Below are 14,901 nucleotides of genomic sequence, written 5' to 3' on the forward strand. Positions count from 1 at the left end.
ATTCTATGTTTTAATTCTGTGTTTAATATTCTAGCACCAAGATTTATAATTGTGCTTTTTGTCTTTCTCAGCATACACACTTCCCACGCCTTATCCCGATCATCACCAGCAATTGCACTTCTAAATCTGTGGCTGTTCGAAGGTAAACTAGACCTCCCTGAGAGATCTCTTTAAAAAAATATTTTTTTTTTTTTTGCAGAGCATACATTAGAAAGGCATTGTCTTCTAATAGAAATACTTGTTCATTTTCTCCCCATCAGACGGTGTTATGAGTTTTTAGACCTGTTATTGCAAGAATGGCAGACACATACTCTAGAGAGGTGAGTGGAAAATGATTGATGATAGTGTGTTGAGAATTAAGATATTAGTTTTTTGTAAAGTGCTTTTTGCTCAGGATGTATCTCATAGAACTTGGTACATGCATGAATTTCTGTTTATTCCTTATGCTGCCAAGCAGTCACCCCCCTCCCTTTCCTGTTTTTGTGACATTTAACTGGTGAAAACGTGTTACTTATCAAAGCTCGGCTGAACGGGCAACTGATGATTCTTTTCGCGTGTTGAATTGATGAGCCAGGGATGTGTGGCAACCATGCGTCCCAGCCGTTTCCATGGCAATATAGCCAAGAGCTCTTTTATAAGGAGGTCTGGACTCCCCTTATCCTCTCTTTCCCACTGTTCTGCCTTTAGAGAACTGGGAAAAAAGGTCTGCCGTCTGGTCCAGAAAGTTTCAAAGGAGACTCAGTGAATTCACTGTTGGTTCTGCAGACTGTAAGAAACTGTATTCATCATGTTTCCTTACTACCCTAGGCATGTGGCGGTTCTCACTGAGACCATCAAGAAGGGGATCCATGATGCTGACTCTGAGGCCAGATCTGTGGCCAGAAAGTAAGTCTGTTTGCCTTTTCTTTTGTATATTTGGAGTCCTTGGTTAGATGTTGCATGATCAATACTTCATTGAGATATTATATATGGGGCGGCAGTGGCTCAGTGGTTCATGTAGGTTGTCTACAAACCGAACGGTTGGTGGTTCAATCCCCGGTTCCACCTGACCAAGTGTCGAGGTGTCCATGAGCAAGACACCTAACCCCAGCTGCTCCCGACGAGCTGGATGGCGCCTTGCATGGCTGACACCGCCGTCGGTGTATGAATGAGTGTATGAATGGGTGAATGTGAGGCAAAAATGTAAAGCGCTTTGGTGGCCATTGGGTCTGTGAAAGCGCTATATAAATGCAGTCCATATTAATGTATGTGCTTTTAATAGTGCATTTTAACATTTGTATCAGTCTAGATCATTTTCATGGTTTTGTTTAAGAGGTTGTCCATTTGTTCTATAGGTGTTATTGGGGATTCCATGGCCATTACAGTCGGGAGGCAGAGCACCTGTTTCAGGCGTTGGAATCGACCTATCAGAAGGCCCTACAGTCCCATCTGAAGAGTTCTGACAGTATAGTGTCTTTACCGCAGTCCGACCGCTCCTCCTCAAGCTCGCAGGAGAGCCTCAAGTAAGACATGCACACATTTCGCTTAGAATCCTGAAAAAATCTATCTCAGATTCCACAAAAATATTAAGCAGCACAACTGTTTTCAACACTGATAATAATAATAAGAAATGTTTCTTGAGCACCAAATCAGCATATTAGAATGATTTCTGAAGGATAAACTGTAACTGAAAACTGGAATAATGATTGCTTTGCCGTCATAGGAATAAATTAAAATTTAAAATATATTAAAATAGAGAACAGTAGTTTTTTTATTAATAATATTTTACAATCTTTTTACATTTTTGCTGTTTTTTTGTTGTATATTTGATTAAATAAATGCAGCGAGCCTAAGAGACTTCTATCAAAAACATTTAGCAAATTTTACCGACCCTAGTCTTTCGAACGGTGGTGAATAACCATACAGTTCCGTGATTGTAGACGATAACATTGTCTCTGTGATATTTGCCAGCTCATGCTATCAAAAACTGTGAGTTATGGCTGTCCCTGTTGAAGTTGGTGAAATATTTGCCAGCTGGCTGATGGACCATGTGCCCAGATTGATGATTGTGTTTCCTAGCATGTTGAGTCTTTTCTTAATATGAAGCAGTGATCTCATCTTCAATATTAGACTGCAGCATCTGTTACATTTTCTCCCTGTTGAGCAGAGGCAGTGAGATCATCTTGAATTAGCACCAGTGTGATGAGTGACAGCTCTAATAGTCTCAATCTGCTATCGGCTTTTGTACACAAAAGCAGAAACACTGCTGTGTACTGGTAACAAAAATTGTTAAAAAAAAGGTGTTACAAGCAAATTAACATTGTCATTTCAATGTGATTTATTATTTGCAGATGGTATATATTTATTTACAGATAGGGTTACTAGATAAATTGAATATTTACACTAAATTCACACTCGCTGACAATATAAAATGAAGTTTACATATTCTGATTGTAGATTTAAGGCTCTTTTTAATTGGTGAAGGATTTACTTTAAAAACACTATTCACTCATAAATTGCTTGTAAATTTCACAAATAATTACAATGAAACAGCAAGTAACACATTGAATTAAACATGAAATTCTGAAGTAGTAAGACTGAAATAATATTTTCTTATAAACAATACAATCTCAATAAAACAATACTGTTTTATTTACTTTGAAAAATACATTTTTACAGTGTTGTAGCAGAGTTGAGTCGGTTCAAACTGTCCAAATTTTGTAAAATGTTTTTGAAAATATGATTATGTAAATAATATTACTCATGAAATGAAAATTATTCTTCCTCTGTAAAAATCTAGTAAAAAAAAAATTGGTTTTCCACACTTTTTTTTTTTACTGTGTTGTATTTGGAAATCTCCTTGGCAAAAATATTGAGAAATATATAAAAATTGTCAGTAGACTTAGAAAATAGTGAACAAAATATTTATCAGTAATTTTAAATACATATTTTTCAGTGTTCTGCTGTTGCTAAAAATCTTTCTATCTACTTTCCTGCAGTCGACCGATGTCAGTGAAGAGTGTTATTGGAGGCCCCGTTACAAGAAGTAAGTAAAGCAACACTTTATTTTTTACTGGTACTTAGCACATTTACAAACATGCCATTTTGCCATGTCTGTAACTCTTGTCTGTGTAATGTTTCCTCAGGTAAAGTGATCAGCTCTAGGGTGTCCTCAACCCCTGGTGCCCTCCAGCGTTCCCGCAGCGACGTAGACGTGAACGCAGCCTCCAGTGCCAAATCCCGCATGTCCACCGCAACCTCCCCATCTCCCTTCAGCTCTGCTGCAGCCTTGCCTCCAGGCTCCTACGCCTCCCTGGGTAAGACCTCATCACACTCTATCCATCTTTTCTCCTCTTTCATCCTTAATTAGGAATTTTAATAAAATAGCCATAAAAATCAGTGGCTTTTATGGCTGCAGCGGCCCATTAATAAAACTGATGGGCACCATAGATGCTATTAAGCTGCTCTGTGATGAGGAACAAACGACGGATATTCTACCATTTATTATCCTTTAAGTTTTTTTTTTTTTAGAAAGTTTAGTGTAGTTTTTTTTAGGAGGGAGAATAAAATAATTTTAGAAAATGCATCGTTCTGGCTCTAAATTCTGATCGGTTAAGCTACTTTCAAAGACAATGTGTTTGAAACTACTTACTTGCTGGAATAACAGTATTATTATTAATAATAAAATGTATTATTTATACAACGTGTTTATAAATCCTTTTTTTCATTTATTGTAATAAATATTTTGGAATCATAGTGTTCCATTTTCTAAAAGCAATAAGTCGCACATTTTAAACTGTAGTGTAAAATCACTGTCAAAAGTCTTATGTTGCTTAAGTTGTATTTTGGTTTTCTCAGTGTTAGTTTTTCAGCAGAAGACAGAAGAGAATGTTGGAGCTTTAACGCATCCACCTAACTTTTGACCACTAACTTGTCTGTTACTTTTGTCTGTATAATCTTCTTTCTGTACTGTTTTCTAATCCCATGATTCCTCATAAATGATCAAAGAGATTTTATTTCCTTACCCACAGTCACACTCAGTAGCTCCCGTGTGCTTCCATGCAAGGCCCGTTTCTGAGCAGATCCCTGTCTTCCACGCTTCCATGGGCTTAACTGACTCTAATCTCTGCCTCTTATGCCTCTCCTCTCCTCCACCCTGCACTCCCCTGCTTTTGTTTTTGTGTTTTTGCCCCAAAGACGGTGCACCTGGTAAAATAGATGGTAAGCTGTATATGTATATGTGTGTGTGTGCGTGTGAATGTCTACCCTTTGTGCTGTCCGAGGGATTCGAGCAGTGTTCTTTTGATGATTAACAACTGTACATCTGCCAATCTGACTATTCTAGTGGTCTGCATGACCCGTTTGCATGATATATCCCCTCCTCTCCTATTCACAGTAAATAACAGTAGTTCAGTGAAATGAAAATGGTCATTTGTACTTGATATGATCTGTAATGTGTCATTTGTACCTTGGAGAAAAAAAAGTGCTAAAAGTCTAGGAACCATGTATACAGATGGTGGTATTGGTCTAGTTTATGGTTATAGAAACAGGATACAAAATAGCCGCTTTGCACAGCTTCATACTGGAACTTTGTGTCAAAACAAGATCAAACCAATTTTTTATTTGATTTAATTGACCTTAAGTACACTACTGTTCAAAATTTGGGGCTCATAAGATTTAGAGAAAAAAAAGTTTTTAAAAGAGGTCTCATGCTCACCAAGGCTGCATTTATTTGGTTGAAGAAGAAAAAATGGTTGAAATAGTTGAAATAATTTATAGAAACTGTTTTCTATTTGAATATATTTTAAAATGGGATTTATTCTTGTGATTTGCTAAGCAGAGTTCTCCAGAAATCATTCTAATATGCTGATTTGGTGCTGAAGAAACATTTTTTATTATTAGCAATGTTGAAAACAGTTGTGCTGCTTAGTATTTTTTGTAAACCATTATTAAAAAAATCAGGATTCTTTGATGAAGGGAAAGTTCAACATAATACATAATTAACATAATTGCAATATTATAAATGTCTTTATTGTCGAACAAAAGTGTATATATATATATATAAACATGTTTCCCAGGCTGTTGTTGAAAATAAGAACTTGTTCTTAAGTGATTTGTCTGGTTAATTAAAATATATATAGACCTCAAACTTTTAAACGATAGTGTATGCTTTGATTAGATCCGTCTGCTCAAAACCCAATAATGTTATCTGTTGCATATATTTGAACATCAGTCATCTCAGTACAGCATGTCATGTAATTCCTTTCAGTCAGTATATTATCATCAGGGAAACCTCTTTGTTTGTCTTTAGTATCCCTGTCCTTTTATTGTTGTCGTTAAACCTCACTTTGTGTCACTCACTCTAAATCTCACCCTTCCTCTCATGCATTTTGTATCGCTTCATCTCACGCTGTTTTTTTTTTAAACCTCCAGGTCGAGTGCGGACGAGAAGGCAGAGCTCAGGGAGTGCAGTCAACACCAATAGCACGGTGACAGACAGCCGAGGTCGAAGCAGAGCTAAAGTGGTGTCTCAGTCCCAGCGTAAGTGTCTCTGTAGGGCCTTGATCCCATCCTTCACTTGTTACACCCAACAAAATATTTAAGCATGGTATGATTTATAAACTACCAGGGTTTTGCTTTGTTTTATGAAAACCTTTACTGTAATATTGTGCATATATGTTGCAATATTAATGTTTGTTAATGAAATTTTACCGCTAAACTGTATTTGACAACCCAGACAACCAATTTGCTAAATTCAACTATGCTAGTTCCATGTTTCCCATATCACTTCACAGCGTCTTTCTTTTCACATAATAACATTTTCAATACAAATATGGCATTATAATAATGATAATAAACATATTAAACATACATTAAACATATTCTTTAAATAATTTTATATATGACAATCAATCATCATTGAGAACATCGTCACATGTTAATGTGGAACACATGATAATTGAATGGGAAAATGTGCTTAAGGTTCATGAAAAAAAAAAAAAAAAAATGTAATCATAATGCTCCTAAAAACAGGCTGTCATTTTATTTATTTTTTCGTGGTGAAATGATACCTGGACATGTTTTACCTGCCTAGGGTCACTAGAGTTTGAGCAGCTTTGATACTTAACCATTGGTCTGCCACCACTATCATCTTCCTTTTTGACTTTGTTTTTAATGTTTTCACATCCCAGTTTGGCATCCTGCTGAACATGGAGTTTATTCCACAATTATAGTTGAAGCCACTCTTTGGCATTAAATGTGTAGATTTAATTTGCTAGAGCACGAATAAACGCCATCTTGCCTGATGCATGCTGGGTAACCATGCGTCACATCAAGCGTCTATTGTAACTGGCTAATTTTCACCTGTCCGTTGCCTCGGCTCCATACACAAGGATCCAGATCAGCTAACCCCACTAGTGGTAAGCCCCCCCTCCTCAGAATAAAGCTGCTTTAATACCCTCAACATGAACCCTGCATGAGTCACACGTATACCATCATGTTGCATGTTCTTCTCTAGTGTAATCTTACTTTTCTTTCTGTTCAAATAGAGATCAGACATGATATGATAGTTGGGTATTTGTTCTTGCTTTGATGTCTGTCTGTAAATGTTTGCAAGGTGTCTGCTGCTCATAGTATGTCACGTTACCATGCCTGTGGAGATTGTTTTCCCTGCAGCTCGAATAGACCTTGGATCCAAGCTCACCCTGTTTGTCCGTCTTTGTGTTTGTCTGTATCAGAGTAGAGCTCTCTTCTTCATATATTTGCATACACATATTTAATTTTTCTTTGAGATGATTTTGTTCACCTAAACTTAAGCTTTTGCTTGTAAAACGGGCCATGTGAGTGAAAATTTTTTTCAATGATGACTATAAGCTTTCCTTTAGTTTACTTTTCACACCATTGTTTGGCAAATACTATTTTTCTATAAAGTAGATTTTTGTTTTGTGCTATTTTATATTATTTCTTTAGTTTACAAGTTTTGGAAGAATTAATCTGATCATGAATGCCTTGAATTTTGATTATCAAAATCAACAGAACATTGAGGGGTGAATTTAAACACTAAATGGAATGGAAAAAACAGGTGGATTTAAAAAAATACTAAAACATTTTAATGTATACTGCCATTCAAAATTTTGGACTCTAACCCTAAGATTTTTAAATGTTTTTTACAGAATTTGTTTATTTGTACCAAGTCTGCATTTATTTGATCAAATATATAGTTATAACTATGTATTATTAAATATTATTACAATTTAAAACTGTTTTCTATTTGAATATATTTTAAAATGTAACTTATTTCTGTGATGACAAAGCTGAATATTCAGAAGCCATTACTCCACTCTTCAATGTCAAATGATCCCTCAGTGATTCTTTGAAAATATTTTTTGCAGGATTCTTTGATGAATTAAAAGTTCAAACAGCATTTATTTGAAATAGAAATCTTTTGTAGCATTATAAAAGCCTTTACTGTCACTTGATAAATGTAGTCCTTCCTTGCTAAATAAGTTTCTTTAATATATATATATATATATATATACCCCAAACTTTTCTTGCAATCATAGTAACATTAATTCCTTATATAATGGAAAACAACATTATAAACAGCACATACACATTTCCACAGTTTAGTGAAGCTCACTTTGTATATTAAAGAGATGATTCAGTGTCTTATCAAAAAAAGGTGCCTTATTTCATTTTACCTTTTTAATTATGAGGGGAACCACTGGCATTTGGTAGCTAACCATTCACCATGTTACTTACAACAGCCCTGGTCTCACTTCCCTTTGCAGCCGGCAGCCGATCCAGCTCTCCAGGGAAGCTCTTGGGACACGCATATGGCAGAATTCCTAGAGCCACTGCCCCAACAACACCCTCAGAAAAGTACTCTAGGGTCCCACGAAGCCAAGGGTGCAGCCGTGAAACCAGCCCCAACAGACTGGGCCTAGGTAGGGACAACATATTCGTCATCAGCAAATCACATCACGTCATCGGCATATATAAAACAACTTGATTCTGGAACTCAAGTGGACCTAAATTGGTTCCTTGAGAAATCCCTTTAGAGTATGCATTACAACATGGAGATTTTTTGGAAAAGGACCTTGTGGTAATTATAGATGGTAGGATTTTTCAACTTTAATTTCCTGAATCATTGTTCACTGCAAATCCCATTTGATTTGACTAGTGCACTAGTTTGGTGTGTGAATGAAGCTCAGCATTCATTTAATTGGCTGATGCAAGTGTTTATGCCAAAACTGACTCAGTGGCTAATCATTGCTGTTTTTTGCATGTTATTCATTTACCTGTTGTTAAATGATGACAGGGCTGACTAACGGCTTCCATTCCTCATAGCTTTTCTGGCTGTGTTTTGAGGTCATTGTGTTTGTCACTTTTTTTTCTGAGAAATGTTTGTGTGAGTCCTGCCTTTTTAAAGATCTGACCAAAAATGTCCAGCCAATTATTTAAGCTCATTAAATTTAACAGTAAGTGATTTTTCTATAAAACAAGAAAAAAAGTCCATTTGTATATACAAAACTTAGTATATATATATATATATATTTTTTTTTTAATGCCTCAAAAGTTTATAAGAATGCTTTTAAGCTAAATGCAGTCTTTTTGTGTGTATGTTTTATATAAAGGTGCACCAAGCAATTACACCTAAAATTTAATAGTACTTTATTTATATATGTTGAGATGAATATTCAAGTCATATCCGTGGTGTAAAAAAGCTTCTTGAAGTGTGACAACGATTAGCAGTGACAAAGTGAACAAAATTAATTTGATTTCAGTTAGACATAATGAGTTGAGGTGACCATTATCAATATATTTAGTCACATGACAACACACATGAAAGTTGACAAAAGTTTAACTTTATGCAAAAGAACAGTGATGCGATACAGCAACTACCAATCAGAATTAAGACATTGCAGCACACTCATCACCTGTCAGAAACTGTAGCCGAGTGAATGTAAGAGGGATACATATATTATACAGTACATGCAGAGATATAATTTTTCAAAAGTGATGCATGGAATCCAGTGTCAGAAATTGTCAGTGTTGATTCATGAGAGCTTGATTCATGCATTAAACATTGCTAAATTTTATATACAAACTCCAAATGTAAAATTTATAGAAGCAAGAGAAGTGATTTATTGTCCTATAATCTGTAAAAAAAAAAAAAAAACTCTCCATACGCAAAATTACTTGGTGCACCTTTAAAGCTGTATGTTCAGAAACTCCCTAAATGTTGTCTGAATCGAATTCAAAATGTTCAGCTTAAGCCTTGTACTTTAAACGTTTAACCTTTCTAAAGCAGAAGGACCCTAGGAGTGGCCAACCCAACCCTTCCTTTCTCTGACTCCACGGCCTCACTAATGCCCTAACCTGTGTTCTAACAGCCAGGCTGTGTGGTAAAGCTCTTCTTCCTGCCACTTCTCCCTATCGCACGCTAGCCCGGAGCAGTCGCATCCCCCGCCCCAGCATGAGTCAGGGGTGCAGCCGTGACACTAGTCGCGAGAGCAGCCGCGACACCAGCCCCGCTCGGGGCTTCACTCCTATTGGTGAGTAGAGCGCTTAAGTGGCTGATGGAGCCCAAACGACAACAGCAACCCATTGCGTTATTACAAAACTTTTCCCTTGAATTTTATTTGGCCTAATTTAAAGATGGTATTCCTAATATGTGGGATATGAAATTGTTTGCTTTGCTTGCCTCAATGCATGCACTAATATGTTCTCAAAGTGCTGTAATAATATGTGCTGCTTTTTCTTTGATTTGTAAATACATCCAGTGGATGTTTTGTTGGTTTGTCCTTAAAAAAAAATCGATTTATGTGGCATTGTGGATGAAAACAACTGGTCTGATCTTTAAAATAATTTTCAGGGAGGATTTCTACAACTAAAATGAAAACTGAAAATATAAAAATAAAAGCGACTTCAAATATTTATAAATGCAAATTATGCTAAACTGAATGTAATGCATAGCATATTGCATTGTTTATTCATTGCTTATCCACATGGAGACTGATAAGTCTATGGTCTGTTTCACACTATATATATATATATATATATATATACAGTATATATATAGTCAACATGTAAACTGTGGCATTTTGGATATTTGGTGTCAATGCCACAGATGGTGCTCAGTGTTTCAGTGTAGCACTAACCGTTCCTGGGGTGTTACCCTTCTTCCTGTCCCCTTGCAGCCTCCCGACGTCACTCTCGCTCAACCAGCGCGTTGTCCACGGCTGAACCCGTGGGCCAGTCAGGTGACCTGCATGAACCCTCACTCCCCTGGCCCCAGACAGGGCCAATCACCAGCATGCCTTAATACTTTACTTTTTTGAAAGTAATACTGGCAACTGGGAACCACTTCACGTCACTGATAGATTTAGATGTGAATTATCTGTTCATTTGTGAAATTATATTTCCAGTGTCTTTGTCTTAAGTGACGTGTTATGTTTTTCTCACCATAAACTTCAGCATCCATCCTAGCTGAGGTTATTTTATTTGCGTTTCCATTCGGTTAGTGGACGTGTGTTTGCCAAAATCCACTTTAGTTCTCTGCTTCGTATATTAGGTTTTGTGTACTTCCCATTTGCAATTATTTATTTTTTATATATATTTTTTTTTTTTACACTTTTGCATTGGTGTTATTGCTGGTATTAAATTTAAAATGGGTATTTTGCTTGGCATTTTGTGCTCTGAGCATCATAGAGGTTCAGTGTATTTTTTAGATTGTTTGAATTCAATCATTGTTTTGCCGGACCAAAAATTCACACACATTGGCATTTCCTTTTTTTAAGAAGCTGCTTTATTATCAGTCAAATCAGTGTGTGGTTTTTGGGGGGGAGGGTTTTGTGCGCATAATCTTACTTTTGATCATTGTAGCTTTACAGGTGAAATGTGTCATTTCTAGGCCACTGGTGCCACTAAAAAGAATTTCAGTCTGTTTGTTTGAGCGACCCAACTTGGGCAAACATGATAACATCAGTTTGGGATGGGATTTTCTGATTGGCAAACTAATGGTGTATGTGGGGAGTGTTGTAAATTCTGAAATTACACACTTCACCTTTAACTTTTTAAGTTTTTAAGCAACCGTAATACTTTTTCTGTCCTTTCTGGGCTTGTGTCATATTATGTGTTGGGTTGTATCAGACTGTCTTTATTTTCTCAAAATTCTCTCAACAACTCTACATGTCATCCTAAAGTTTTGTTTATGAGATATTAGTCTACTTGGTTGAACAATATGTTAATGACCTGACTTTAAGATGATGTCGTAGAAGAAGGTAAGAATTTGCTTACCCGCCATTGCCCATCCTCACTATATAATTCTGTGTTCAAACCCCACAGATCGCTTTGGCCTGATCCATCAGGCTCGTATTTCTGCATCTGTCAATGCTATGAGGGTCCTGAACACTGGCACGGAAGTGGAGGCTGCCGTAGCTGATGCTTTGGTAAGAATCATGGTCCTCACTCAAAGACATGATTATGATTACCTGAAATATGTGTCATTATCTCATCTAGGATAACAGGAGTAATGCTTCTGTATGACTCAAACTATTTGTTATATGTGTCCCTAAAAACACCCACAGAAAAATATGGAATATTAGGAAGAGCTTTAAAATGAGTAGTGTTCTTTGGGGTATTCTGGGTTTTAATTCATATTAAAATATTAAGCTAGAATTAATATTAAAATGTATATTCTAAACAATATTAAAAAATATATATTTTAAATTAAATATAAAATATATGTATTCAAATATTGAGCTTCATAGAGACAGGACCTAAACAGATCGTTACTGACAGACGAAAGAGGTGTTGCAACAATGTTAAATATGTGAACAACATGCATGAATATATATATTTTTTTTGAACATTCAAGATTGAAACCATATTCTAGTTGAAAAAGCAAAAACAAATCAAGACTTTGTAAAAGGGCATAATATGACCTCTTTAAATATAATTCTTCCTTGTGTTTATTCAGTGAAAAAATAGTAAGGTAAATAGTATAGTAAGGTAAAGTACATTTTAATTTTTATGTGCTTATGTGTCCAGCTATCCAGCTATATTTCATATTGTGTCTTTTCTGCTACAAATTTGCTCCCTTTGAAATGTCTGCGTCTCTTTGCTCTTCCTTTCTTGGTTGTCTTCAGCTGTTAGGGGACTCCAGGAATAAGGTAGTTCTTCAGTTTATTTACTGCTTGTGCTTCCATTTTTATTCACTAATCAGAATGACTTATACCATCGTGGTCTGTCAGGCAAATATCAAGAGCATTTTGTGCACCACAAACATTTGCATGTCTTTCATTAATTTGGTCAATGACCATTTCATCTGCACATCTCATCATTTCCTGCACAACCACCATAAGATTCATTTCATTTATTTTGCTATCAATTTGGTATTAATCTCTTCAATTTATTATCTGTATAAGTCACCCAGTGTTATTGACTTGGAAAATGTATATCATCATTAATTCACATGTGACAACACCGCAGGATTAAGTTGTAAACATGGCAGATGTTATCCATCAGCGTGACACATCCCTTTTGCTACATAAGTAGATGTAATTACCCAGTGTGACGCGCTCTTCACTTATGTCACCTGCGCACACTGTACTAATGACAAGGATTTTAATGTTTGTTAATGCATTGCCAACTGCTGAAAATTGTCTGTTTGAATTATTCATGACCTGCTGAATTGTTCCTTCACAATCCGGTGCTGAGACTGGAGAAACACCTCAAAGGCCATGTACACATGGGAGCTAAAGTTGTCACTCCTTTCTTAATTCTTAAATTCATTCAAAGAGTTCAGTTATTTATGGAAATAACAACCAAAATGTGCAACTAAATTAACTATATTACTACAACTAACAACTGAAGAATCCAGAAAGTGCAACCAAATTTTCATTAAAGGAATAGTTCACTTAAAAATGAAATTCTGTCATTAAACCTGTATGAATTTCTTTCTTCTGCTAAACACAAAAGAAGATATTTTGAAGAATGTCGGTAACCAAACAGTTGATGTACCCCATTGACTACCATAGTATTTTTTTCCTACTATGGAAGTCAATGGGGAACATCAACTGTCTGGTTTCTGACATTCTTCAAAATATCTTCCTTTGTGTTTAGCAGAAGAAAAAGTCATTGAAGTGTGTACAACATCTAAATGAACCACTAGTTGTCTTGACACACAGATTTTGACTCTTATATCTCTTTCCACCAGTCAACAGTATTTTACTAAAAATGATTGTGCTTTAATCACTCTCTCCTCTCCACCTATAGCTGGTGTGTGGTGAGCGCACTGGCACCGTTGTTCTGTGGCGGCCGTCGCATCATCCAAGTGGATGCTGCACACTGGTGGTGGATTGAGGAGAGATCCCCTGACATGATTATAAAGCACTTTGGGTGTACAGTAGTACATATGAAAGACGCTATATAAATGCCTCATTCATTCATTCATTCATTTAATGCGTCTCTGATGGCTAATTTACTTTATCGAATATACACTATCGTTCAAAATATCGACCGTACTTTTTTTTTTTTTTTTTGAAAGAAGTTTCTTATGCTCACCAATTTGAGGCTGAATTTATTTGATCATAAATACAGTAAAACAGTAATATTGTGAAAAATATAAATATTTTAATGTTTTAAAATGAGATTTATTCCTGTGATGGCAAAGCTGAATTTTCAGCATCATTACTACAGTCTTTAGTGTCACATGATCCTTCAGAAATCATTCTAAGATGATGATTTGGTGCTCAAGAAACATTTTTTATTATTATCACAGTTGAAAACAGTTAATATTTAATGTTTTTGTGGAAACCATGATGGGTTTTTTTCAGGATTCTTTGAATATAAAGTTAAAAAGAACAAACAGGCTTGTCTGAAGTATAAAATCATTGGTTACCCGTAAGCCAATCACATAACGCAATCACCTCTCTCTCCAACTTAAACATCACCTCCATTCAAAATGTTTAACAAACACTCTTCTTGTTCGGGGTTCAGTTTGCAAATGCCGGGAATATTCTCCACAACAGAGCGAATTGCATCCCGTATCTCCATATCCGCGGTCCTTTTCGATTTCCCTAACCTAACATACAATCATACTCGGCGCTTAGCGTCTACGTCACGGCTCTCAGCCCGCCCTCTGTTCGTTGATTGGCCGGCTGTTTTCAGGCTGGAGGAAAACTGAGAGATAGGTCGCTATCTCAGACTGAGTACAGAAGCGAACTGAAATTGAGCGGAAGTACGAAGTCTGACGTAGTCAGACTAGTAATGGTTAGCAATCACATTAAACTATTGGCATCCATGTTTCTTGTTGCTTCAGTACACCAAAACCGTTGTGAAAATCACTATGAACCACAAATTCAGGAGTGACTTATGTATTTTTCTGTATGCACACAGCGATATTTTAAATTATTCAGTCCCACATTTAAATGTGGTCGTCACTCCTAAAACTTTGACATGTTTACACGACCAAGTTCCCAAGGTCAGTTATAAAAGAACCTAAACTCTTGTTGTTATTCTTTTTTAATGCTGCATGGCTTTCTCATATCAACAGCATACTTACTATGTTTAAGTTGAGTTAACCGCAGTAAATTGTTGAATGGACTCTCTGTGTTGGTCTTTTGTCCTGTTGAATCTACTAACCTGCTCCATCCTCTCCTCAGCGCAAGCCAGTGAGAAGGAGGTACGAGTCTGATGACGATGCCAACAGTGACGCATCCAGTGCCTGCTCAGAGCGTTCCTATAGCTCTCGTAATGGAGGCATTCCTCACTATCTGCGTCAGACGGAGGATGTCGCCGAGGTGCTAAATCACTGCGCCAGTTCCAACTGGTCAGAGAGGAAGGAGGGCCTGCTGGGTTTGCAGAACTTGCTAAAGAGTCAGCGCATTCTCAGGTGGGGGCCTTCAGAGGGACACA

At 36.5% G+C, this 14,901-nt stretch overlaps 1 protein-coding gene across 1 annotated transcript in view; it reads left to right on the plus strand.

Annotated features, from left to right (window-relative positions):
- Window positions 1-14,901, plus strand: part of clasp1a (cytoplasmic linker associated protein 1a) — an 81,235-nt gene that overhangs the window by 53,587 nt on the left and 12,747 nt on the right. The window contains exons 14-27 of the mRNA XM_056263186.1: window positions 72-142; window positions 261-320; window positions 808-885; window positions 1,335-1,502; window positions 2,979-3,025; window positions 3,126-3,296; window positions 4,177-4,200; window positions 5,413-5,520; window positions 7,770-7,925; window positions 9,429-9,536; window positions 10,182-10,244; window positions 11,329-11,432; window positions 12,132-12,155; window positions 14,649-14,878. Of these exons, the coding sequence (XP_056119161.1) occupies window positions 72-142; window positions 261-320; window positions 808-885; window positions 1,335-1,502; window positions 2,979-3,025; window positions 3,126-3,296; window positions 4,177-4,200; window positions 5,413-5,520; window positions 7,770-7,925; window positions 9,429-9,536; window positions 10,182-10,244; window positions 11,329-11,432; window positions 12,132-12,155; window positions 14,649-14,878 (1,412 nt within the window). The remainder of the gene's footprint in view (window positions 1-71; window positions 143-260; window positions 321-807; window positions 886-1,334; window positions 1,503-2,978; window positions 3,026-3,125; window positions 3,297-4,176; window positions 4,201-5,412; window positions 5,521-7,769; window positions 7,926-9,428; window positions 9,537-10,181; window positions 10,245-11,328; window positions 11,433-12,131; window positions 12,156-14,648; window positions 14,879-14,901) is intronic.

Source organism: Rhinichthys klamathensis, unplaced genomic scaffold (assembly GCF_029890125.1).
Source record: "Rhinichthys klamathensis goyatoka isolate OS25496 unplaced genomic scaffold, OSU_Roscu_1.1 h1tg000201l_1, whole genome shotgun sequence".
Lineage (NCBI taxonomy): Eukaryota > Metazoa > Chordata > Actinopteri > Cypriniformes > Leuciscidae > Rhinichthys > Rhinichthys klamathensis.